The 26,210-nt window shown below is 42.6% G+C and overlaps 1 protein-coding gene across 5 annotated transcripts in view; it reads right to left on the reverse strand.

Annotated features, from left to right (window-relative positions):
• Nucleotides 1–26,210, reverse strand: part of daam2 (dishevelled associated activator of morphogenesis 2) — a 112,508-nt gene that overhangs the window by 42,313 nt on the left and 43,985 nt on the right. For all 5 annotated transcript variants that reach the window (XM_080869950.1, XM_080869948.1, XM_080869949.1 and 2 more), the window contains exons 3-4: nt 17,360–17,449; nt 3,996–4,070 (exon numbers count right to left, since the gene is read on the reverse strand). In XM_080869950.1, coding sequence (XP_080726076.1) covers nt 3,996–4,070; nt 17,360–17,449 — 165 coding nt within the window. The remainder of the gene's footprint in view (nt 1–3,995; nt 4,071–17,359; nt 17,450–26,210) is intronic.

Raw genomic sequence — 26,210 nt, forward strand, 5'->3', positions numbered from 1 at the left:
AATCGAAACATTATGAAAACACGATGCAGTTTATTTGCAATACAATTAATCCTGTACTAGGGCTGGGCCATATTATACCGTTCACGGTAATACCGGTATAATGTTAGGCAACGATAGGAAAATGAAATATCGCGATAGAATATGAGTAAAACGCGCATGCGCAGTGCCTTTGTTTTCATACGCACATGGCCGATTGTTGAGTGAAACAGATGAACCAGAATTGGTTTGTAAAAATGGTGCAACTTCAGTGATGTGGAACTGGTTTGGTGTTTGTCCGTCAGATACACGACAAAGCACATTTTTTTGCAGAACATGCAAGCGGCCGTCGTTATTGTCGTATATGTCGGACTAAGATGCTCTTAAATCTGGGAGTAATCTGGGTCCTAAACTCCTTATTCTTCAGTTCAAACGAACACTGCAGCATCACTGAGCGTTAAAAACTGTCTAAATTCTTTCATCTTTAATAAAACGATCAGCATTGCTGCTTTACCAGGTGTAACTATGAAGTTTAACTTCCAGGCATCCATTAAAACAAAATTTATTACATTTAACAGAGTTAGAAGTTAGCGGGAAGCTAGCGGAAGTTAGCTCGCTAGTTACCTAAGCATGATATAGCACGTTCTGACTGAGAGATTTCTGAAAAAAAATCAAACGTACAGCTCTGCTATCACTTCCAACATAAATGAAGACAGGAAACTAAACAGCAGTGACGTTTGTAGGGTTACTGAAGTTGGGCTAGCTGGTATATAATGATGTGCTACGTAATCGCTAGCGACACAGCTATGTTAGCATAACATAAACAGGGAAGCTGGAGGACGAACACTAACACTTTTCCACTTATAAAAGTTAACGTTAAGGTTCCTCATGGTTAGAGACAAATGCAATCGCATGGCAGGATGCTGTAAACAGACCAAACTTCAGTCAGGAGAACAACTGAGATAATCCATCCACAATACGAGGTTAGTCATTAATATACTGCAACAACATGGGAATAGAGCAGCTGCCAGAGAATTCAACATTAATGAATCAATGGTACAGAAGTGGAGGAAGCAAGAAGAATGAGTTTAATAAAGTTTGATTTATCTGACTGCTTTGTTTCGCTTGATGTGCGTTATAATCCCGTGCACCTTATGGTCCGAAAAATACGTATTGCATACTGCAGTTTAATTTTGCAAAGCACCTCTTTTTAACTTCAGTGGATATTATATATGGTTATGCTCAGGATATGTCAGCCCATTTCTACTGGAAATGCCTTTTGGTTAAACTTTCAGCAAGGAATTTGTATTTGCACTGTTACATTTTTATAAAGCTTTAATGTACATAAAAACCAGCTTCTTATTTAAGTGAAAATAAATGGAAGGTTTTCTTTTTGCGCTAGTAATGTTGTGGAGTTGTATTTTGTCTCGCATCAATTATGTCGTCAGTTATATCGTTATCGCAAATTTTCAAATATATATCGTGATAAATATTTTTGGCCATATCGCCCTGCTCTATCCTGTACATTGTAAAATGTGTCACCTAATCAACCTGCTAAAAAGCACAGAACCTCAGTTCATATCAAAGTTCATCTCATCCCATCAATCAGTCTTGTGATTACTTCCAGAAGTTTGAGACCTTCATGCATTTTCCTTTTTCTTTATTTCTGCAGAAAAAACGATCCAGCTGGGAGATCTGAAGCTCTGCATACAACTCGGGCACAGCGGGGCTACAGAAACTCCTGTCAGAGTCACAAGGGCGTTTGAGTTATCACGCGGTGGCCCACGAACAACCTCAGGGCTCTGACACAATTTTATGAATGAACATCAAGATGCCGGTTGTACAGTAATCTCTCCGGGCGGCAAAATGAGATCATCCAATAACTCAGCTACTGTGTAGGGGCCGACCCCGGTGAGATCGCGCCGGAGCCAAAACATGAGGTCACGGGGTAGGAGTGGAGTGCCTCCAAATTTTAAAATGATGTTGAAGATCGTTTGGAGCTCCGTGGTGGACCAAATGCAGTTGGAGAGGAAGGGGAGGAAATCAGTCGGTGAATAATGGAGCTTAAAGTAGGTCTGCTTGTGCAAAAAGGAGACTGCTACAAGTTGTAAAATCTTTTTCATGCATGTCACCCACTGATGTAATATTAGCTGACGCTACTGTGCTTGAAACCAGGTTTCTCCCTGATATTATTCCAGACACATTTTTTGTAAAAGTCTCAAGCAAGGGCGGCTGCATTTTCAATAGATGTCAACTTTTTAAAACTTCTGGTACTGTACAGTAGACTTTTTAAAATCACCGTGTTTTGCAGGAAAAACAGGAAAAGAACATCTGAAACATAACTCTGACAGAGCGTCTGACACCTAATAGCACAGTGGCTCCACTACAGCCCTGGTGGATTTCAAATTCTTGGCAACTCACAAATCAGCACTTTCTCCCTGCTCTACTTAAAATACGGTTTGTGTGAGTGTGTGTGCGTGCTGTCAAGCGTCTGAGCCTTAAAGAGACTGAAAAATCGTTTCTCCAGACCTCTACGCTCAGCTCAGGTAGCAGTGTGCTGTTCAGAAGCAGTTCTCATCTCTGGAGTGGAGGCAGTAAACAAAAACAGCTGCAAAAATTGCAACCGACGACAGCTACGCTCGACAAACTGCAGGGCAATAAACAGATATTAAATGCCGTTACGTTTCAGCTCGGTGTTTATGGTATGCTAAGGTTCAACCGTTTGTTCTACCTCACACTGGAAAGATTTATGAATGCAAACATGTCGGACGGTTTGGCTAGTCTCTACATTTTGTGCTTATGTGTCACCTTTCAAGAGACTCGCTTAAAATGTCATGTTTTAAGATCTCAAAACATTTGGGAGGCAGCTTGTCGTTCACAGAAGGACTCGGGGTGAGAGGCTGCTGGCACGAACCAGTCGGTTTGATATAATACAACATCATATAACAACACTTCTGTCTAAAGCGACATGGGGATCGCAGCAGAAGCGAACTCTGCGATGGTATCACACCGTTTTTATTGGCAGACACACGGTCTAGAACTAACGAATATTGTCATCCTGGCTTTGCTCCATGTGTCTGACAGTATTTCCCACTGACTGAACTGCTGAGCGCCGAAATGGCCTGTTTGTCATCGCAGTGTGTGTGAATGCTGGGGTCACAGCGAAGGAATGTGCTCGTGTGAATATAACAAGCAGTCAGCAGGGAGATGATAAAACGCCAGCCAAGATATCTAAGAGAGAACGGCTGAGCGAACAGTGACCTCTGTGGGGTCTGCATTAACTAGAGTTCAGTACCATCAATGCTCCTAAAGCTGTTGTAAAGGGGACTTATTATGTTCCCTTAATAGGCCCTTGATATTTTTCATGCGTGGTCGGAAGCAAGCAGATTTGGCCCCTCACAAACACAATGCTTGAATGGTAGTTATTAGGGTAATATGCATTCCTGAGATGACCATCATACAACCATTTCTATGGCATTTTATGACAGATGTTTAAAGAGATCGCGGATACAAGCGGCAGAAATGAGCTTCCTCCGAAGGGTGGCTGGCCTCTCCCTTAGAGATAGGGTGAGAGGTTCGGCCATCCGGGAGGGGCTCAGAGCAGAGCAGCTGCTGCTCCACATCGAAAGGAGCCAGCTGAGGTGGTTCGGGCATCTGACAAGGATGCCCCCTGGGCGCCTCCTGGGTGAGGTGTTCCAGGCATGTCCCACCGGGAGGAGGCCCCGGGGCAGACCCAGGACACGCTGGAGAGATTATATCTCTCGGCTGGCCTGGGAACGCCTTGGTATTCCCCCGGATAAGCTGGAGGAGGTGGCTGGGGAGAGGGAGGTCTGGGCCTCTTTGCTTAGGCTGCTGCCCCCGCGACCCGGCCCCGGACAAAGCGGATGAAGATGGATGGATGGATGGATGGATGGATGTTTAAAGAGAGTACCTGGTACATATATGATGCAAACTAAGCAAAAGCAGAATATGTCTTCTCTTATCTTTTTTAAAAATAGTGGAGAATCAGTTTAACTTACAGCCGCCATGGAGTTAATGCGGTCGATGTAGTAGTCGGGCCAGCTGGTGGCCAGCTTGTTGGGGTCCTCTTGCTCCTGCACATGGACACAAAGAAAGTGCTTTAATACCAAGTCAAAAAACATTCGCTTTCCCACAAAGCTAAAATGCTGATCACAGTTAGAAATTCCATTTCTTTTTATGAAGCAAAAATTAAGCATGTTGGTTCTTGCTCCTTTTATCAAGATTTCAGATGTCAGTCAGCTGGCCTGAGCACCGGCAGCAGACCCTGGGTTATCAAAGCATTGACGGTATGCTAATGGTAGTTACTTGGTAATATATTTTATGCATTTTATTCCTCCACTTTGCATCATATTGCGATGTAAAAGCACTTTTCCATTTATTGTTTATTTATTATTTACTTTACAATATAAAGCATCTTGAGGCAAATGTTGTGATTTAGGCCGTATAAATAAATCTGAATTGAATTGAAATCTTCTTTCCAGTTACCATAGGAGACAGACCCTTTGTTACTTTGACAATTGCAGCTGGTGTTCAGAAAATGATGGTTTGTGTTGGTAATTGTCATAACCAGTCATTACCATTAGTGAGTTGGCTGCTGCATTTCTAAACAGACGTTACAATCACTAATCAAATGCATTTCATTTAAGCATGTTGGCTCTGCTAAATTAGCACAAAACGTCTGAAAACGCCTCATATTCAGCAACAAGTCTAAACAGCTATGAGTAAAGCTTGATACTGGTAGTTAGGGTGCAGAAGTAAACTTAACCAGAGTCAGCTGGTTTTAAAGTTCAGTTTATTTATTAGATCCACATTTGGATTATTAAGCCAAGCATTGTGAAGAAACACATCTATTATATCAATATTATTTTCCATCAGTCAGGAAAGGAAGTTATTATCAGTAGGACAGATACTTTGTGTAGTGAGATATTATTTCCACTGATTAATGCTGCCAACTGAGCAGCTAAAGCTGACATTAAACACAACAGACATGGCATTAATTAAGAGAGAAACTGCTGGGGTGGAGGTGGGTTGTAAAGTGGCTTGCATATCCCCAGCAACTGTGGGCAAGCTAAAGCCTCTTGGGTAGGGTATGCGATATGAGATTATGAGTTTTTGAAAATATTAAAAAAAATAATACTAATAATCTGAGTGAATATTTTTGCTTCTGTCAATCATGTGTCTTTCCACAGAAGACATGATCACACTGGGGACCAGACTTTTCTATTTTGGACCATATGTTTCCTGTTTGTGCCCGCCCCTCCCTTTTGTTTTCTACCTCGGCCACAAACGTCAACATCCACATGAAGACTAAATAGATCAGGCATGCCAGTCTATAATAATTAGGTCACAACATTTCAGATTCTTCATTCAAAAGAAGAACTGCCCAGAGGAATGAAGTGTGCAGCACAATTGTTTTCAAATAGCTCTGCCTGAGATCAATTTGTCCTGGCCAATTCGAGGATGCATGATGCCACAAACAAACAAAACAAGGGGGAGTACAGAGACCACGTTCCTCATTCACATCTGGTCTTATTTAGCTTAAGCCTAGTGTACTGGTGGAGCATTATTGTTGTTTTTGTTACTGTGTGTATGCCAACAATAGTTGGAAAGTTAAAGTGTGCCGAATTAACTCAAATTTGAACAGCTTTGCATGATAACGTTTTTGCCAAAGCTTAAAGTATATTTTAAATATCTACATAAATATTAGAATTAGGCACCAGGACACTCTAGGCCGTAGGTCGATGATCGATTTTGTAATCGTATCAGCAGACCTGCGACCATATGTTCTGGACACTCGGGTAAAGAGAGGGGCTGAGCTGTCAACTGATCACCACCTGGTGGTGAGTTGGATCAGGTGGCGGGGGAGGATGCTGGACAGACCTGGTGCACCTAAACGCGTAGTGAGGGTGTGCTGGGAACGTCTAGCAGAGGCCCCAGTCCGCGAGATCTTCAACGCACACCTCCGGCAGAGCTTCAACAGCATTCTGAGGGAGACCGGGGACATTGAGTCCGAATGGACCATGTTCAGCGTCTCCATTGCCGAAGCTGCTGCATTGAGCTGCGGCCGCAAGGTGGTGGGTGCCTGCCGTGGTGGTAATCCCCGAACCAAATGGTGGACACCAGAGGTGAAGGGAGCCACCAGGCTGAAGGAGTCCTATCGGGCTTGGTTAGCCTGTGGGACTCCGGAGGCAGCCGACAGGTATCGACAGGCCAAGCGGAATGCGGCTCGGGCAGTGGCTGAAGCAAAAACTCGGGTGTGGGAGGAGTTCGGAGAGGCCATGGAAAAAGACTTTCGGACTGCCTCGAAGAGATTCTGGCAAACCGTCAGACGTCTCAGGAGGGGAAAGCGGTGCTCTACCTGCACTGTGTATAGTGCTGGCGGAGCGCTGCTGACGTCGACTGAGAAAATTGTCAGGCGGTGGAAGGAATACTTCAAGGACCTCCTTAATCCCACTGACACGTCTTCCGAGGAGGAAGCAGAGTCTGGGGATGAGGGGAATGACCCGCCAATTTCCGGGGGCGAGGTCACTGAGGCAGTTAAACAACTCCTTGGTGGCAGAGCCCCTGGTGTTGATGAGGTCCGCCCCGAGTTCCTGAAGGCTCTGGACGTTGTAGGGCTGTCCTGGTTGACACGCCTCTGCAATGTTGCGTGGAGATCAGGGGCAGTACCTGTGGACTGGCAGACCGAGGTGGTGGTCCCCATCTTTAAGAAAGGTGACCGGAGGGTGTGTTCCAACTACAGGGGGATCACACTCCTCAGCCTCCCTGGGAAAGTCTATGCCAGGGTGCTGGAAAGGAGAGTTCGTCCGTTAGTCGAACCTCAGATACAGGAGGAACAATGCGGTTTTCGTCCTGGTCGCGGAACACTGGACCAGCTCTTTATCCTCTCCAGGATACTTGAGGGTGCATGGGAGTTTGCCCAACCAGTCTACATGTGTTTTGTGGACTTGGAGAAGGCATTCGACCGTGTCCCTCGGGGTGTCCTGTGGGAGGTGTTGCGGGAATATGGGGTGTCTGGCCCATTGCTACGGGCCATTCGATCCCTATACAACCGTTGCAAGAGCTTGGTTCGCATTGCCGGCAATAAGTCGGACTCGTTCCCGGTGGGTGATGGGCTCCGCCAGGGCTGCCCTTTGTCTCCGGTTCTGTTCATAATTTTTATGGACAGGATTTCTAGGCGCAGCCAAGTGGCGGAGGGCTTTCGCTTTGGTGGCCTCAGAATCTCATCTCTGATTTTTGCAGATGATGTGGTTCTGTTGGCTTCATCGGGTGAAGGCCTCCAGCTCGCACTGGAACGGTTCGCAGCCGAGTGTGAAGCAGCGGGAATGAGGATCAGCACCTCCAAATCTGAGGCCATGGTTCTCAGCCGGAAAAGGGTGGAGTGCCCACTCCGGGTCGGGGATGAGTTCCTGCCCCAAGTGGAGGAGTTCAAGTATCTCGGGGTCTTGTTCGCGAGTGATGGGAGAAGGGAGCCGGAGATCGACAGACGGATTGGGGCTGCAGCTGCAGTAATGCGGACGTTGCACCGGTCCGTCGTGGTGAAGAGGGAGCTGAGTGTAAAAGCGAAGCTCTCAATTTACCGGTCGATCTACGTCCCTACCCTCACCTATGGCCACGAGCTGTGGGTAGTGACCGAAAGAACGAGATCGCGGATACAAGCGGCAGAAATGAGCTTCTTCCGAAGGGTGGCTGGCCTCTCCCTTAGAGATAGGGTGAGAAGTTCGGCCATCCGGGAGGGGCTCAGAGTAGAGCAGCTGCTGCTCCACATCGAAAGGAGCCAGCTGAGGTGGTTCGGGCATCTGACAAGGATGCCCCCTGGGCGCCTCCTGGGTGAGGTATTCCAGGCATGTCCCACCGGGAGGAGGCCCCGGGGCAGACCCAGGACACGCTGGAGAGATTATATCTCTCGGCTGGCCTGGGAACGCCTTGGTATTCCCCCGGACAAGCTGGAGGAGGTGGCTGGGGAGAGGGAGGTCTGGGCCTCTTTGCTTAGGCTGCTGCCCCCGCGACCCGACCCCGGACAAAGCGGATGACGATGGATGGATGGATGGATGGATGGATGGATGGATGGATGGATGGATGGATATTAGAATTTTTCTTCTTCTGCAAATTTCAGGGAAAATGGTTTTAATGATTTTTTATGCAGGGTCAAACACTGCATTAGAGAGGTTCACATAGGCAGATTTTCTGCACATGAAGGTATTAAACCTGCATAAATCCAATACAAAAGAATACAACTTTACAAGGCCGTAAATCAGTTTAAGAATAAATTCTATTTAAAAAAAAAAAAAAGTTAATGCTTTGTCTGTTTTCGGTGTAACTTTATTAACTTCAAAGGAATTCTTGCAGTAGAAAGCAGTCAGTTGTCTCTGTGTTCCTTCCTGATGTGAAAAAAAAAATCTATATTTTATAGTACCCATTCCCTCCATAATTTAAAATGCTGCTTCAATATTTGCATGGTGGCCCCATTTCTGTTGATTAAGCCACAAAAACTCTTTTCTGGGACCAGCACCAGATATAAAATCCTCTTATTATCTACAGAAACTAATTGAAGCTCAAATGTGGGCATAAAAAAAAGAGCTGCAAAATCAGCATTTCCACTTATTTATGAATCGCATACGCTCTAGCAGCTATACTTATGTCTAAGTTTGGTTAAAGTGGATTTCAGGCCTCATAATAACCATTGTTTCTGATCCCCAGCATTCTTTGCCAACATGGATTTAAAGCTAGGCTAAAACAAAAACAATAGCACTCAGTGTGCTACTCAGACTGTGTTTTCCAGTGTTCTGCTGACACATTCAGGACGCGATGCCAGACAGATCCTGACGCTGAGATTAACAACTTAACTGCCTCCTTCTGACCCTCGAGCCGAATAACAGTCGTCAACACACCCTCAAAAACGGTCCAATGTAACATTTACTTTGGCAGTTTCATGAGCTTAAAGTACTATAATTTGCGTCGTGTTTTTGGACAAATGAAAAATAGTGACAGCATGAGGTTTGTTTCGGCCAGTCTAGTCATATCAGTGCACACACTTCCTCAATTTTCTGCCCCTTTCACGACATTTCTAAGAGGTGAAGTGATGGTAAGTTTGTTCTTGTGCTCTGCTTGCTTGATCAAATCATTCTGGAAGTTAATCACACTTGATGACTGTTTAAAACCTTGTGATAAGACGCCAGACTTCCTAGATTAGTGCTCATTACCATTGAATGGTGCGAACAGCAGGCTCTGGATATGAAAGAGAAGATTGTGTTTGTCTTCATGAGTAAACATTTGCATGAATGTGCTTATTGCATTACACTACTACTCAAATGTCTGGGGTCACTTTTAAATGTCTTTGCTTTGAAACAAATATAGCAAGATATCATCAAACCTGCTGTTAATGTTTAATAAAGTCATTCATCATAAATCGTTTATGTAAAACTCCCATAAGCCCAATTTTAGGATGCATTACTAATGGGCGCCAGTGACATGCTGTCTTTACTAATGCAAGTTTGCTTAATACACGTTAAAATTACTCTTATGCTTTGTTTTAAAAAAGCTGGAAACTGTTGGGCATATAGAGCATCTTTGAGGGTTCAGCTATAGACCAGCCCAAATTAAATATTCTTGACTGATCTCACAGACACATCACACTAGTACCAAGTCAAACTCCCTTTTTGCTTTCGGAACTGCAGTAATTCTTAATGATATCGATTCAACAAGATACTGAAAACGTTCCCCCAAGATTTTTTCCATTGGCTGCACAAACATGATATAAATTTCCTGTTTCCCCACATCCCAAAGGTGCTCTACTGAATTGCAGTCTAGTGAGCCATTTGAAATGACATGAGCATTGTGACTTGTTATCCTGCTGGAAGCAGCCATCAGAAGATGGGCACGACGTGGTCATAAAGGGATGGGCATGATTATTAACAATACCCAGGCTGGTACAGTTAGTAGGACCCGAGGACTGTCACTCACTTTGCTTTGGACCATCCTCTGTAAAGTCCAGAGATGATTGTGTGGAGAAAAATAGATAAGCAGTTTTAGGTTTTCCTAATGTTCACCTAGCCTTTTTTGTTGTATCAGTAAGGGCCAGTTTATGCTGTTCTGTAAAGTGAGTAGTGCACATTGTGTTAACAAAGCAAAGGAATAGTTTCATTTCTTAGAAAAAGAATAGTCTCGTGACTTTTAAGGTAATATAATTTGAGATGATAAGCAAAGAATTCAGCTTTTCTAATGATGTAAGGGAGCCTAATATGCATCTGGACTTTTAATATTTACATCTACCTACATATGTCATTAAAATGATTTATTAGCACTGTTCCCTCATATTGAGAACGTTCTGCATTTGAACCAGATGTTCTCCCTGTGACGGCAGTGGTTTCCTTTAGGTCTCCCCAGCCAAAAAACATGCAAGTTTGATGTTTTTCTTTCAACAACAACATTCCTAAGTGACCCCAAATCCCTGAGAGTAAGTGCACATCTTTGTATGCAAGTGATCTTCTGGTCCCCTCCTTGGTAAAAACATTCCAGCCGTGTACTCAGTCGCAGCAGTTCAAGGTCAACTCCATCACTCTGCTGCAGCAGTTACACACTTACACATTACCCACGTCTGGTGACACTAACTATGATTTACACCCCAGGTTGAAGCATAGCAGGACAGGAATCCCCAACAGTGTATCAGGTATGTATCTGTAAACCTTTCCTCTTGTTACAACCATCTGTTGAGGTATATATCGTTTCTCTGAAGGCCCTAATACCCGCCTAAAACCAGCGTTCAGGATTATTTCCCTGTCTGTTTGGCAGGCTGTACTGTTTGCAGAGGCACCTGTTGAAAGAGAGGATGAAATTACATATTTCAGCCTCCCTGCTGTCATGTAGCGAGCAGTCTTTAAGATTTCAAACCTCTTAAAAAAGTTTCACTGACAATGATAATTGAGCTCACTGATTTATATGCATATATACCTTTCAAGTCAGAACTTCACGTACAACAGGGGGTGGAATTCAAAATACTCAATTGGCCACAGTTAAAAACAAAGCACTTTGAAGTGTAATGGCAACCTTATACCAAATGCTCTTAATTTTAAAGATAAGCAGGAGTGTGGGAGGAAGGTACAAAGAAATAGCACCATGCTACAAACTAAGACAAACCGATAGCATCACTCGTGTTCGCATGTTTTGCCCAACACACATCTGACAACAGCACATTTGCATGTTCACATTTTCCAACTATTTTCTCCTGGCTTTGGCAACCATCTTGGCACAGTCACTCACTTAAATGCCGTCCAACTGTTCTGGTTCTGAGACAGGGCCAGAATCTATAGATTGGCTCACAGAGACATGCTAACATGTTTCCACGCGGTCTCTAGTTTCTCTGGCGATTGGCCTGCTTGTGAGGCGCCTCACACTCTGTTCCCATTTGCTCAGAGAGGCCCTGGGGGACCCTGGCTATAATGTGGGGACTCTCATGAGCCATCCAAAATCCCGACAGCACCAGCAGGCAGCTCTGTGCTGAGTGAAATACCCTTTTTTCAAAGACAACTTTATAAGCAAAAAGGAGCACACTGCAGAAGACTGATTTCAAAACGTGTTTTTTGCAACAAAACATCAGCAAAAACGTTAATTCGCCGAGCTCAGTCGATTCAAGTGTTCAGTAGTATGTCAAACTGTTTCCATCTCATATTCATTTTTCTTTGCAACATTTTGGGTTTTTTGCAGGGGGTGGGTGGGGGTTGTCAAGCTTCGAAGACATATCCACTGAATCAAATATACATTTATATCTCTATTTCACCATTTCATCTAGTGCATCATAATTTTTTTGGGGGGCGGGGGGCAGAAGTTGTGCAGGAAGTGTTATTAAATAAGTGCATACACTGAATTTTTCCATGTAGCTCCTGTAATGTACAGTAGAGGACATAAGCGATGGGCTGCCCAGTAACTACAATGGCAGTTTCTTAATGCCTACATGTCTATCCATAGCAATTATTTGAGTCAATATTTTCTCCTCCAGCTGTCACGACAATATGTTACCGCCCGTGGAATGAGAGAGGATCATTCGACATTCCAGTGAACCGGTAGGTCTGAGGTGAATATTTATCTGAGGAAGCCGCGATATAAAGTCTCACCTAAGGAGGCAGGAAATGGACAGGATATTGAATTCTGAAAGATTATGTAACACTTCTGCAGGTAGCAAATGTTAAGAGTAAGCAGAATTCTTCGCCTGGGGTCACATTAAGTGATGGGGATTCAACACATGTGGCTAATAATTGGAGACAGACGGGAAAGCCATTTCAGGAGATCATAGCACACCGTCCAGCTGGGTGATTTGGGGGAACAAACAGAAAAGCCTAATTTAATTGAAATTTAGGGCAGTTTTGTTAACAAAAGCAGTTTTGTAACTACTTTTGTTAGTTTTCTCCCGGATAAAGGGACATGTTGTGTGATCATGAGCTGAAAACAGCATGAGTGAGTGTGTGTTTGTGTGTCAGTGCAGCGCTAATAGGAGTCAGGAGACCCTGTTTGGCTCCCAGCACTGAACACTTATCAGGAGCTATTGGATATTACATCGTGTTCTGTACCTGAGGGCTGCAGGATACAAGTCAGGCTTGCAAAAACAAGCATACACACACACAAACCCGACTACAAGCAAGGAATGCAGTACTCTTATTCAAGGATTTACACATGCCATTTCTGTTTCACTTGTACTCAGCACCAAAAACAAATCCCTCTCTCCATGTTTTGCAGATAAACACACCAATAAACGCCCAGCACCTCCAGCTGTGGCCAACTGGGTGGCTGAGATCAGAAGCAGAGATATCAGTGTAAAGCCTGATGAACTCTTCACTAGACCATAATTACGTCCAATTCTCTTAGATCACTGCTCATGAAAGTTTGCACGTTCCTGTTACAGGAGAAGTGCCTAACCACCTAACATTAATACTAAGGTTGCATTAATCTAAATTTTTGCGCTATAATGTTTTGAATTCCATTATTTATATATCTCATTATTTCACCGCAAGTGTTCAAGTCCATAAAAAGTTTGGCGCTGTCTGTTTTATGATCTCGTTCAGCTCTCTGTTTACACAGCAGGAGCATTTATGATGAAATCTGTGATAACAAACTGAGTTTATCTTTAAATGAATAGCCCTAAATTTACCAACAAACAATGATGTTATTTCACAGGGTCACATTAAGGCCATCAGTTCCAACACTGCTGCTGAGAAAATGTGTTTTCTCATGTCAAAATAGCACCGAGTGCCACACCACCCATGATGCCTACAGCCTAGGAGTGACTCACTTTTGGAGCTAGCCTTGAGTGGCCATTAGATGAACTACAGGCCAAGAGGTTGATACCAGGCTGAGCTTCTGCCATCAGGAGAGGTCAAATTTATCCACAACACTATGTTTTTCCTCATTCTGATATTTGGCAATAACAGTAATTATCTGAAGCTCCTGACTTGCATCTCCATGATTACAGGCATTGCCCTGCTGCCGCATGATTGCCCAATTAGATAACTGCATGAGAAAGCTGTAGTACAGGAGATCCCAGTAAAGTGATCCATGGCTATCTGTTGTTGTTATTAGACCCGTAGTCGTATTTGTTGTCCCACAAAGAAGCTTTCAGTTCTTCAGCTGAAGTAAAAGACTGCGCCAAAATGGAACTGTTAATTACAGTTTGCTGCAAATGTGTTAACCGGTTTGTTTTGCAGGTGAACAAAGTTAGTCTGTTGTGCCCTCGGTGGCTGCCTCCAAGTGTTATCTAACCACAACAACTGGATCCGACAGTTGGCCGGAGGAAACAAGGGGAGTAGTGTTTGTCTCAGAGGGGAGACTGAGGGGAAATTCTGCTCTCTGTTTAAATCACTGTCATGCTGTAATTCTCTGCAACAGAGGGCAACGCTGTATGTTGTACTTGTGTTTGAATAACATGCAATTTTTCCTTCCTATATGGTGGTTCATGTTTGTGCGATTGCGTGGATGTGAGGGCAACACACACACACACACACACACGTCATTATTCTGATATTGCACACCAGTTGTTTTTTCCCCCTCATTCTCCATTATGCCGCCTCTATCCATGAATAAAGGGTTTGTTTGGATTTTCCTCCGGCTTTCCGCTGTTCAGTGTTACCCTGGTTTTGCTCTCTGTTTCCTGGCCTGGATACACAGCTGATTTCTTTTTTCTTTCTTTTTTTTTTTTTACCTTAGCTTCACAAAGGAAATTATTTCTTACTAGCAGAGATGGGGGAGGAATGACAAACTAATATATCCTACATCTGAACCCGCACAGTGCAAACCATTTGAGTTCCAATATGCCCAGGCTGCTGCCAACACTTTGTTTCCACTGCCTTCTACAACTGTACAGTGAATCCTTATAAATGTCTGTGGCTATTCTGTGAGATATTCAATAACTGATACGGAGGATTAGAAAACTTTTATGTGGGTTCACATTCTGCCAGAAATTCAAATCTTTCCTTACTACGCAGGGTATTTAAAGTGCAAAGCATACTAAGGTTATATCAGAGATCTTATATGATATCATAGCACAGCAACTGCTGTAGATCTACCAAATAAGAATACAGGCAGGTCTCAGATCTACATGTACTATCTCTACCACCCATATCTTTACAGTTTTACTCAGATGGCATTTTAAATATATGTCACTGGGTGTTTCCTTTCCTTTCCTAGTTCTTCAAGGTTCTTGAAGAACAGTCAAAGCTTATTGAATGTCCGCTGCCTTTTGTTCTGCTCTCTGTCAAGATGATCCCACAGTGTTCCAATACCTTTGAGATCTGAGCTGTGGGGAGCCCGGTTGAGCAACGATAGTGTTAATCCTTTGTTTTTTCTATTCAGATATGCTTTTTACTGCATTGGCAGTGTGTTTGGAATCGTCGTCATGCTGAAAAATGAAGCTTAAAATCTGATTGTCATAATTTCATCAGTTTTGAAAAAATTTCAAATGCCACTGACTTAAATGCAGCCCCAAACCACGACACAGACTCCACCATGTTTTACAGATGGCTGTACACACTCACTGTGGTACCTCTCTCCTTACATCCTCCGTACTCCGACAAACAAAAAATTTCACATTTGTATTTAGCACTCTGTCAAACCTGCTGCTTTCATTTTGTTCTTGTGTAGTTTGGCTTCCTTTCCTTAAGAATGGCTTCTTGATGGCCCTCAACTCTGAATTTATACACATGTACCAGGAATCATATGTACATCTCATTTTCTGTATCACTTTTTCAAATGTTCTTATCTAATACTTTCCCAGCTTAGTGAACACACTTATGAGCATGATTTTATTCTTCTGATGATAATTATGTGGAAGTTTCAGTAAAATCTGACCAATACTGTAGAAGTATTGATTCTTGTGAAAAAAATGGAAATGTCCCCATAAAAAGAGAGATGTAACCTTGACCAAGAGCACAGTTTGGATGAAGACCCATTAGGGGATCAGTGTGTGCAAGTTTTATTGTGAACTGTGACAGAACGGACAGATGACAGATGCTTTGCCATGGCATCAGCTCATCGGTCCTTCAACTGGATGAAATAAGAAGGGGGAATTACACTGATGATGTGGGCAAACCAGGTTATTCCCCGATTATCACCCTTAAGGACCGAAGCGACAGACGCCACAGATCTAGTTCATGACTGGCCCTTACTAATGTGAACACAAAAATAAACCTAATGATAACACATACACATGTATTGTATATGTCATGATTCGTTGTGTGGCAGGCAGGAGAAGGACCCAAGATGCAGACTCACAGACACGGGGATAAACTTAAAGATCACAGTTTTAATGCTGGCTTAAAGGTGAAACACAAAACAGTACTGAACTAAACTGGAAAAACTAAACATGAGATGTACCAGGAACCACGGGGAGAATAACACACAACATGAGGGAGAACGCGACGCCGAACAGAGGAAGACGCAGACAGAAATACACAGAGGGTTAACGAGGAAAGTGGGAACACACGGGGAACACAGCTGACACAGATAACCATAACGAGACAGGGCGGGGTGAACATAACACTGACGGGAGACGGGCAGAGTCAAACAGGAAGTACACAGAGGTTCAGGCAGGAGGAGAGAGCACGGGGAGAACACAGACATAACAGGCTGGGGAAAACATGGAATAAAACACGAAAGGGGACAAGGGCTCATGAATACATAGAGGGGCACACAGGGGGTGAGAGTCACAAAGGGAAAGCACACAGGGAACAACATAACAGGGCGACTCAGGAAACATGGCCTAAATAGGGAACAAAATACAAACATACAAGAAAACTAAGAATACTGGGCCAACATGGCCCAGGACCATGACAGTATATGCCTCTTCCATCTATAGATAGATGAATAAATAAAGACTTTAATATCGTTTTATAAGGGTTTAACAATAATAACAAAAATAAAAAGATTACAACTTCTTCTGCTATTAATTTAACTGGCATTTCATTTCATTTCATTGTAAACTGTCGCGGTGCTCCAGTTTCCATCCTCGCCTTGACATCCCTCTGAACACACCACAGTTCCACTACTCTTCTTTTTCCTAGTAACTCAATACAAGCAGAGACTTTTACGCACGCAGGTGCGCACAGACACACACGCGTACACACACAAAGCAGTGTGTTTACCCCTTTTAAAAAAGGTTGTCAGAGCATATCACATCAGCAAAGTCAAGCTTGCATGCTCAGGAAAGTGGAAGGAGTGGTCTAGTTCTGCTTCCAACACCAAACGCTCGGCCAACAAAACAAATCAGCAAAGAAAAAAAAAAAAAAAAAAAAAAAAAAAAAAAAAAAAAAAACACAGGAGAGGGTTTACAACTATTTATTCAATTTGCAATTGAGGGATGGAGATGGGGCTGAATTCTCCTAAAGCACAATGTAATTTCCTGGTGGATGTTTGACCACAAAGTGAGACCAGAGTTGTTGTGGAGAGACACGCTAAAGTGTATGAAGAAAACGAGCGTTGTTTTGGCGAGGGGAAAGGGGTGAAAGAGAGGGCTAACCATTTTTTTCTTGTGGTCTACGGTATGAGGACAATTCATAGGCAGCATGAGGAAATTGCTTGCTTGCGTATAGAGAATTAGGGCCTTAAAAAGGTTGTGGCATGTAACCACAACCTGCAGAAAATATTGTGCAATCTATAGCTGGCATAATATGTCCATATGTTTACGTCAATGCAGAAATGAGAAGCTGGAAAAGAGGTGGCCTGTGTGGCTGAGCTGATTGAAAATTGTTAAAAGGCTGCCTTCAATAACATTCACTGCTGACAGTTTAGCCCTAAACTGTGGGTTCAGGCAGCCAGTCAATATAGGGCCAGCCAAAGATCAGAGCCCATGTACGAAAAAGGACGGCAGAGGCCAACTCACCTTCTTCTTGCTGCAGTAGATCTGCCATTTCTTCTCATCGGGCAGAGCAAACATGGCCTCCCGGTTCTTGTCTGTCAAATCCAGCTCATCCTGCAAAAAACAACAACAAAAAAAGAAGGAAAAAAGTTTGTTTTTGTTTTGAATTCAAAATTCAAATTCAAATTTTATTTGTCACGTACACAGTCATACACAGTACAATATGTAGTGAAATGCTTGGACAACTGCTCGTGACCTAAAGAAAACAAAAAAGGAAAAGGCTATGAATAAGATAGGAAATAAATATGAAAAATTAAAAAGGGTAAATTTAACTAGGAAGGAATAAAATATAAATTAAGGTTAAAAATGAAATAACTGTACAACACAAATTAGAATGAAGGGTAAATTTAACTGGGAAAGAATAAGATAAAATATATAAATTAAAGTTGAAAATAAAATAACTGTACAACAAAATACACAATATAGAACTATATAAGAATGTATGAAGAAATATAAATAAATATATACACAATAACAGCAGCTGTACAAGTATTAACCGGAAATGAAGAATGTAGTGACCAGTGTTGTGCAATCCACATTATGTCTTGTGCAGTGCAAATATGCTTGGAATAAAATATCCCTGGAATGAATTTGATGCTACTGATATATTTCAGTAACAGGGACAGTGGCATGCTTCCCACTACATGTCATCACATCTTCTTATAATAATACCCTATGAGTGGGAACTGAGGAGACTATTTGCTGAAGTTCTTTAGCCAAATTTCCCCCCATTCAATTTGACATAGTATTTCAGCTGCTTCTTTTTATCACAGTTTTTATCACAGCCAGACTTTTTACAAGCAAGTATGGATTGCAAGTAGTTTAGAACTCGAACTCCTTTAATGAAGAGCCATGCATGTTGGAATACAAGCAGAAGGTTTTGTATGGTCTTGCTGAAATCCAGAATGTCTCAAATACACAATGTCATCCCTGAAAAACACATCACCTGGATGGGCAGCCATGTAGCATTAATGGTGCCTTCGCACATTTACAAGTTACTCATTCAATGTGCATAAACACCCACCCCCACCCCATACAATCATAATGTACACTTTGAATTGTAAGCTAATAACAAGGCTCTGCTTCTCTTCAGCATCTTTGACTGTCAAATAGAATTTAAGATTCTGGTTGGTCAGACTAGAGGACAGTTTTCCACTTGGCCTCCACCTCAAATGAGCTCAGGCCCGAAACGAGCCTCAGGTGAGCTTCCATGCTAGAGGTTGACATTGCATTTGCGGATGTAGTGATAAAATGTGATGGTTTGCAATACAGACATTTCTAGCCTTTATTGCCTTGTTGTTTTGTTCTAGTATCACATTTAAAAATACTTTCCAAAATATGGCAGCAATTTTTTTTCCCCCAGTGTCAACATTTTATGTTCTTGAAGAAAACAAACAAGAACTTCCAAATGATTTGCAAACTATTGCGTTCCTTTTTTTTTTAACATTCACCACAGCACACATCCCAACATTTCAAAACAGGCTCGTGTTTTTATTGCAGCTCATCAAGAATAAATGTGCAGAAAAACAGTGATTAAGAATAAACAAACATAACAGCCCAGTAGCATTTAAAGACTGACATAATATAATCAACCCGTCCCTCAGGACACATTCCTAGAAGCCCTGTTGTTTCCTTATCCCTATAACAACACAGACATTTAAGCAATGAGTCGAGTTTACACAGCCACATTTAAATCTCCTTCCCACAGACAAGTGTTTTAATATTCATCCTGCTGCTCTACTCAATTCTTCAGCTCAGTACAAGGAGCCTCCTGCACCTTTTGAAATGCATATGAGCCCAGGAAATGAGTCTCTGTGTGCCAGGGGAGGAAAAGTTTAAAGGAAGGGGAGTCAGATGAAGGAAGGACGCAGAAAGAGAAATGCATTCGGGTTAGAGACCCGGAGGCTATGTGGCTCTGGAAATGGGCTGGCACAGAAGAGACAACTAGAGGCTACATCACCAGGGCTTTGTGCTCCGGCTCAGGCTAATCTCACCATAATAGTTTTGCTACGATGACGTAAACGAGAAGAGGGCGAGCCTCCTGGGGCCCCTGGAATGAAGATGACCACCAGTGGCAGAGGTGGGGCCTCTTTAAAGCCGACCAGCAGATTCGCAGGGTTTGCTTTCATCGCTTTTCAGCAGGATGGGCTGAGGTGGCTCGCATTCCAAGAATCGGACACTATGAAGGATGACATCATCTCTCGTCCTTTCAATGGGCTAACCAGCAGTAGCATTATTGTGGGTTTGAGAGGAAAAAAAAAAAAAAAAGGGAAAATCCGATGGGTGTGAATTTCAAGAGGGTCTATTACAAGTAGAAACCACAATGAAGCCTTAGAATCTTTAGTTCAAGTGGCTTTCATCTCAGCAGCATGATTCACACCCAGAGCTCATCATCGTGGGTCTACAGGGCCGGCTGTATCAAGGGGGAAGCTCACCCCAAAATCTGATTTACATATTTGTCCTCTGGTCTGTAGCACACTCTACCCGTATGTATTTTTTATTTTATTTTATTTATTTATTTGGTGATTAATTGCACCTACCTTGTGAACAATGTCACAGTGACAAGTGTGGAGACCTGACAGTCACAGTCACACTTACGAGCAATTTTGAATCACCAAAATGCACGTCCTTGTGCCGTGCAAGTACAGGGAGACTACAAACTCTAAACAGAAAGAGCCCCAGCTAAAATCAAAAAACATAACTCACATTTAAATAAATGGCTTAATTTGCTATTACATACATTAAAAAGAAAAAATATTTTTTCATTTGTAAAATGGGACATAAATTGATATTTCTGTCACCATTTGGGTCTTTATTCGTTAAGCAGACACAAAAACAAGTGTGGAAAGGAAGAAACCATGGGCTACAAGAAAGCAGCTCATTCTGGCCTGCCGCCTGCTCGCCGGGTCAAAGCCCTGCTGTCCAAGCTGTTGGTCTTTGGAGGAGCTAATGCAGAGAGCCGGTGGGGAAATCATGAGAATGAGACCTGTGGATTTGAACCAGATGGCAGTTGAGCCTGTCTCAGTTCATAGCTGACCTCTGTGCTATTTTGTGTTCTCCGTATAGACTCCTCAGGCCTCTCAGTTTAAGGTCTTATATGGAAAGAAATTATGTGAGAAGAGCATAGATTACAATAGTATTCCATTTAAATATAATTCATTGATTACATAAGACTTTATGAACAGGATAATGTTGACTTCTCAGGCTCTGCCGGTGCTGTTCTGCGTCAGAATCGAGGAAAGGGGAAAAAGAGATGAAGTTGAAAATGAGGACATCGACTGGGTGTAGGAATGTTCATGTCATGCCAGCTGTAAGGAGGACTTTTCACTTTCCAGTTATGCAATTTCCCATCGTGTTCCCCCCCTCCATCACCTTTAAAATGTGCTCCAATACCACATCCACATCACATGGCATCTCCTGACCAGTACAACACCCAAAGAGCATGCGGTCCCTTTCTCATTTTTCCAAAACAAAACCAAACTACTTTCCACTTCATGAAGTACCCCAGTCTTCTCACTCCAGCAAGCTTCAGTTGGAAATTCAACAAAAGCAAAGCTAATATTGTTACACCTGCTGTCTGAGAGGGGAAAATACATACCTAAGGCCTCCCAAGCCCTTCTTTCATATTTCACCCCGAGCTCCCCATCTAATAATATGACAAATGTATTTATTTTTTAAGAAGTGCTACAGTTGCAATCGCCGAGTGTCATGCAGGCATGCAGACAGATAGCTCTGTCACTCAATTTCCTGTTTCTAAAGACTGTTGGGCTTCTCAAATGTCCTGAGATAAAATGAAAAGGAGTGGAAGTTCCCAGACAGTTATTCAAAGCAAAACTATTTCCATATTCAGCATACAAATGAAGAAAACTGGATTTTTAAGAGCTGCATAATGAGAACAAATATAGAAACAAGGCATAAAAAGGACAGAGTAAGGTGCAATGAACGAACAGTTCCTTCATCATAGATGTCAGGTGACATGACATCTGGATCACAGCTGCTGTGACCCATAAGTTAGCGAAGTCTCAAACTAACAGTTTTTGCTATCATCATCATGGTGCTTTGAATCCAGATACCATGACAGCAGGGCAGAACTGACTGTGTTATCGAGGGACACTGAATGCTCACCCTGTGTAGCCTCCTTCATCCTTTAAAGGTGACCATGGGACAAAATGCAAGAGTGCAGGTTTTCAGGCACTTCCACACTTTTCAGGCCTGGAAAGAGCGCCTGAACCGTGCCTATGTGTTGCAGTGATCTACTCTGTAGCCTGGTCTTTTTATGCAAGCTGTGCATTAGCTTTTAGCTAACTAATCATAGCTAATGAAGGCAATGACCTTTGCTTTAATAATCATTTCATTTCCCCAGTGGCAGCATTATTTAAACATCCAGATATGAATATGAATATAGCAGTATTTTATTTTATGACATCAGTATGAGAGGAGAGAGTCTCCAGAAAATATGTAAAATGTAATGTGTAAAATGGATGTAAAGTAGATTTCAGTGTTTTATGGGGATTGCAAACACCCAAACTTCCTGTCTACTCAGTTTCCATGCCAGTCATGTAATGGAACAAATGAACTTAATTAAAAGGTATTATTTAAATCGTCCTAACCTTAAACTGACAACAACACAACTATTCCTTTAAAAAAAAAAAAAAAAAAACAGATTAGGAGTGATGCACAAACTTAAGCGAACCTAAAGCAAATAGATGCAGAAGGTTTTCCAATACTGCCAGCAATCGTAATGATGAAGATATCTTTAAACATTTGGCACATATTGAGACTTCTACAGCAACATAAAATTAATTTGTATGAAATAACACACGTCAGATGATTCAAACACGTCTGCAGGGACTTTGAATTATTTATCTCCACCATATGGGAAGAATGTAAAATAGGACAGAGGGATGAGTCATGCGATTGAAGTCTAAGCTGTGTATGAAACTATGAAAGCCGTACCGCTGCAGGAGAACATTAAGTGAAGAGAAATTAAGTGTGGGAGTGGAGGCAGAGGGTACAGACCAGAGAATGGGAGCGAAAAAGGTAAGGAAAGACATTTTTTAACTAACAACTGACCTTTTAAAAATATTCCTTGTGTAGTCATAGTGTCAGTGCTTTAACTAATAGGCCGACATGGTTTTGGGGTTAGGGCTACATCAAAGCCTGTTGGTTTGGCACGTTCTTAATGCTTGAGTATACATGTCGACATGGTGCCGTGTGGACAAAGAACAGAGGAGGAAATGCCTACTTTGAAGTGGACCCAGTCCGCTCATTTCTAGCTCCATATTTTTATTCTTGAACTCTAGAGTACCGTGGCATTATTCAGAGGTCAAAATTATCCCTATTTATCTCATTCTGGCTCTTGGTGAAGCCCCTCAGTGGATCCAAGACATTGTAGCTCCTCCCACTTTAAGCCAACCATCTTCTGCTTTACCTTGCAAACAGAATGCTTGAAGAGCAGGTGGGTGAAGCCCCATGATACAGAATAAAGGGGGGGTTAGAACTCCTGCAAGTTTTGGATGTGTCCTTGATCCAACACAGCTGATTTAAATGGCTAAATTACCTCCTCAACATGTCTTAAAGTTCTCCAGAGGCTTGGTAAGGGTGATATCTAAAACCTGCAGGACACCCGCCCTTGAGGCTTGGATTTCCCCACCCCTGCAATCCGAAGTCTGAGCTTTTGGCTCATTACTTGTACTATACATACGCTCACCTCATTATTAGAAACTTTGGTCTATTTAACATGAATAGCAAATAAGAGATAAAAAAAAACAAAACATTAAAGCAGACCTCTTCTGCTTTAAAAAAAAATGACCAGTGTACATGTGGAGTATAGGCGTGACACTGAAACCGGAGGGAAGCAAAATGTGCAGGAAGAATGAGAGGTCAGTGAGTTACAATGTGTGAATGACTGGCACTGGAGTGGGAGTGGGTGTGTCTTTGTGACTGAAAGTGTGTGGGGTTCCACCTAAATGGGAAATGTGGAATCCAATAATGACATCCTCTCCAATGCATGTGCGTCTATGAGGTGGCATTTCCAGAGTGGATATGAATGTCTTTACCTCATGTAAAGTCTTACAGTGCTGGCTCAGAGGATTAGTCTGGTGTAACACACACACACACACACACACACACACACACACACACAGTGCGTATATATCCTCCAGCAATCTCTGGGCGAGACAGGAAGGCAGAAGAAAGACGTGCAAGATGGCAGGAAGTCATATGAGGCCTCAAGGGGACCCACAGGAAGCTATAGCTGCCATTATTAACCAAACAAGATTCAGTGAGTTTGCCTGTGTGTGTATGTCAGCCTCATATACCAGACGCAGCCTCTTGATTACTCCTAAAGACCAGTACTGTTATTAACAACAACAAAGAAAAGATCAAAGATTGACTTTTTTAGTCTTAAGACGTGGTGAGAAATTAATTTGGTCACATCATTCATCTCTACAAACCATCACATATTAGGCTCGCTCCACTTAGCAGCATTGAGATGAGTCAGAGTATCCTTGCTTTGATGAGTCAGTCAGTAGCTGTTAGTAGCCTACAGCTTCTCCCCTCATACAAACAGGGCTTGACCACTTTTATAATGAGACTGGCACAGGACAGTGAGCACTGGCTTCACAACAGAGAGCGTCAGAAATGGGTAGATCGCTCCACAGAGAAATGCATAGGAAGAAGGAAGGGAGGAAGGAGAGGAAAGAGGGTGCATCCAGGGCATGCACTGGGAAGGAAACACACTCCCAGTGGCCCAGAGGGACAAGAACATTTCCATTCCCTCCTGTTATGCAATTCATTTCTGATCTGTGTCCGGGCTCAAAAGCCACACTGGAGAGAGCATTTATGTTTTATCGAGTCTGCTATTCCTGGAAACACAAATTCGCCACTGCAAAATTTACTTGCTTCTAAAATCAGCAACTGAGAGTCACATGGAGAGGATGATAATAGAGGCTGGTTCATCCAGATGTATTGACTGACAGCGGACAGCTGGATGACTGATCAGTGCGGTTTGGATTAAAACTGTCCCAAATCTCAGGACAGAGAAAGAAGGAACGAGGCTCCCACACACAGAGAGACAAACACAAAGCAGACAAAAAGAGGGCAGAGAGACGCACACTAATCTGACCCTGCCAGAACTGCACTCGCCAGATGTTCGACTAGTAGACCTGATCCAGTTGCACCAATTTGTATAAATATCCTCTCTCATCTCAGCTCAAAACACATGGATAACAGCACACTGAGTGGCATGCAAGTTTTTTGCAACTTGTATGCAAAAATAAATAGTACTATGACGATGATGAAGTGGCATTTTCTCTATTGTCTCAATTTTTTTTTCTTTGGCGTGGTTCAGTAGAGCTCTGTAGCTGCATATGTGTCCACACATTGTCACCATATGCTGACCTTTCCACGGCAAATGTTTGTTGTTATTAGCTGACACTTGTAAATCCAAGTCTAGCTGTCCCCAAACAACCTCACACTTGGTTTCTCTTTGTAGAAACCAAACTTTCATTTTGATTTAGTGAACTGCCACCACTGAGAAATGTGCCCAACATGATTAGGGAGAGCTCATTTTCAATTACCCAAATACGAGAGTAATTTCAAGTTTGTTGATAAAAAGTTGTTAGCGGAGAATTGCCCCGATAAACAAAAATAAAGCTGTCAATGTTTTTGGTGCGCAGCCAGACAACCCACATGGCCTACATATCAACTATGCGTGAGAGTCCTGAAGCACTGGTGGAAAAAAGCCATTTAAAATGCACCCAGATCCAAAAAAACAGAACCCAGAACTGCAGCGCATTTGCTATCAGGAAACTGTGCAGCCAGCTGCAAATGTGTACTTTAACTGATGTGATCCATTAGTCCCTTCAGATGTGGTCTTTACTTATTGTGTCAGAATCCATGGGGATTGCTTCCAGGTTCATTTGCATGAGTTTGCTGAGTTTTTCATCATGAACAGGAGGCTCCATGAGAGACTTGGAAACGTTTTTTTTCCTACAGGCTTTCTCCGGGTTGAGATGTTCCACATTTCAAAAAGGAGAGTCCGTGTTTACTCAAGGTAACCAAGGATGGATCCCACATGTGCTTATTCTGCAAAAATTAGCTTAGTGAGCTATAAACTGGAGACAATATGTCTTCTCTGTTTTTCTACATTACCAAGCACCTGCGTTTATCATGAAACAGCAGGAATGTTGGCAGAGGCTTCTAATAAAGTAAAAAAAAAAAAAAAAAAAAAGACTGTAAGAAACGTCCCAGTCAGATTTGCCAGGGTTTATGAACCCTTGTCTCACTTGATTATTTGTTGTTTGGCAGGCAGTCCCACAAACACAACATCAAAGTCTTAACACAAAATAAGTGACATAATCATCCAATACATGCCATACTCACCAGTTCAACTGCTGGTTAATGTAAATATCTAACCAGCCAAACACATGTGAGCAACACAGTGAATTCAGTTATATAGACATGGTCAAGATCACTTGCTAAAGTTTAAACTGAGCATCAGAATGGTGAAAAAAAGTAATGTAAGTGACTTTGAACATGGCTTTGGGAGAGTTGATGAGCCCTTGCCTGCATCACAGCATTACTTCTTACTGTACTTGGGTATACTGAGGTGATAAAGGGATGGATGTGGTCAACAACAATGCTCATCTCATGAGATCTTCTGATGGCCGTTTCTAGCAGAATAACGCACCATGTCACAAAGGTCATGTCATATCAGCTGGTTTACTGACAATGACAAAGACTTTGTGCTTATATGGCCCCCACAATCCACTAGAGCACCTATAGGATGTGGTGAAAGAGGAAATTTTCATCA

Source organism: Rhamphochromis sp. 'chilingali', assembly GCF_963969265.1.
Source record: "Rhamphochromis sp. 'chilingali' genome assembly, chromosome: 21".
Taxonomy (NCBI): Eukaryota; Metazoa; Chordata; class Actinopteri; order Cichliformes; family Cichlidae; genus Rhamphochromis; species Rhamphochromis sp. 'chilingali'.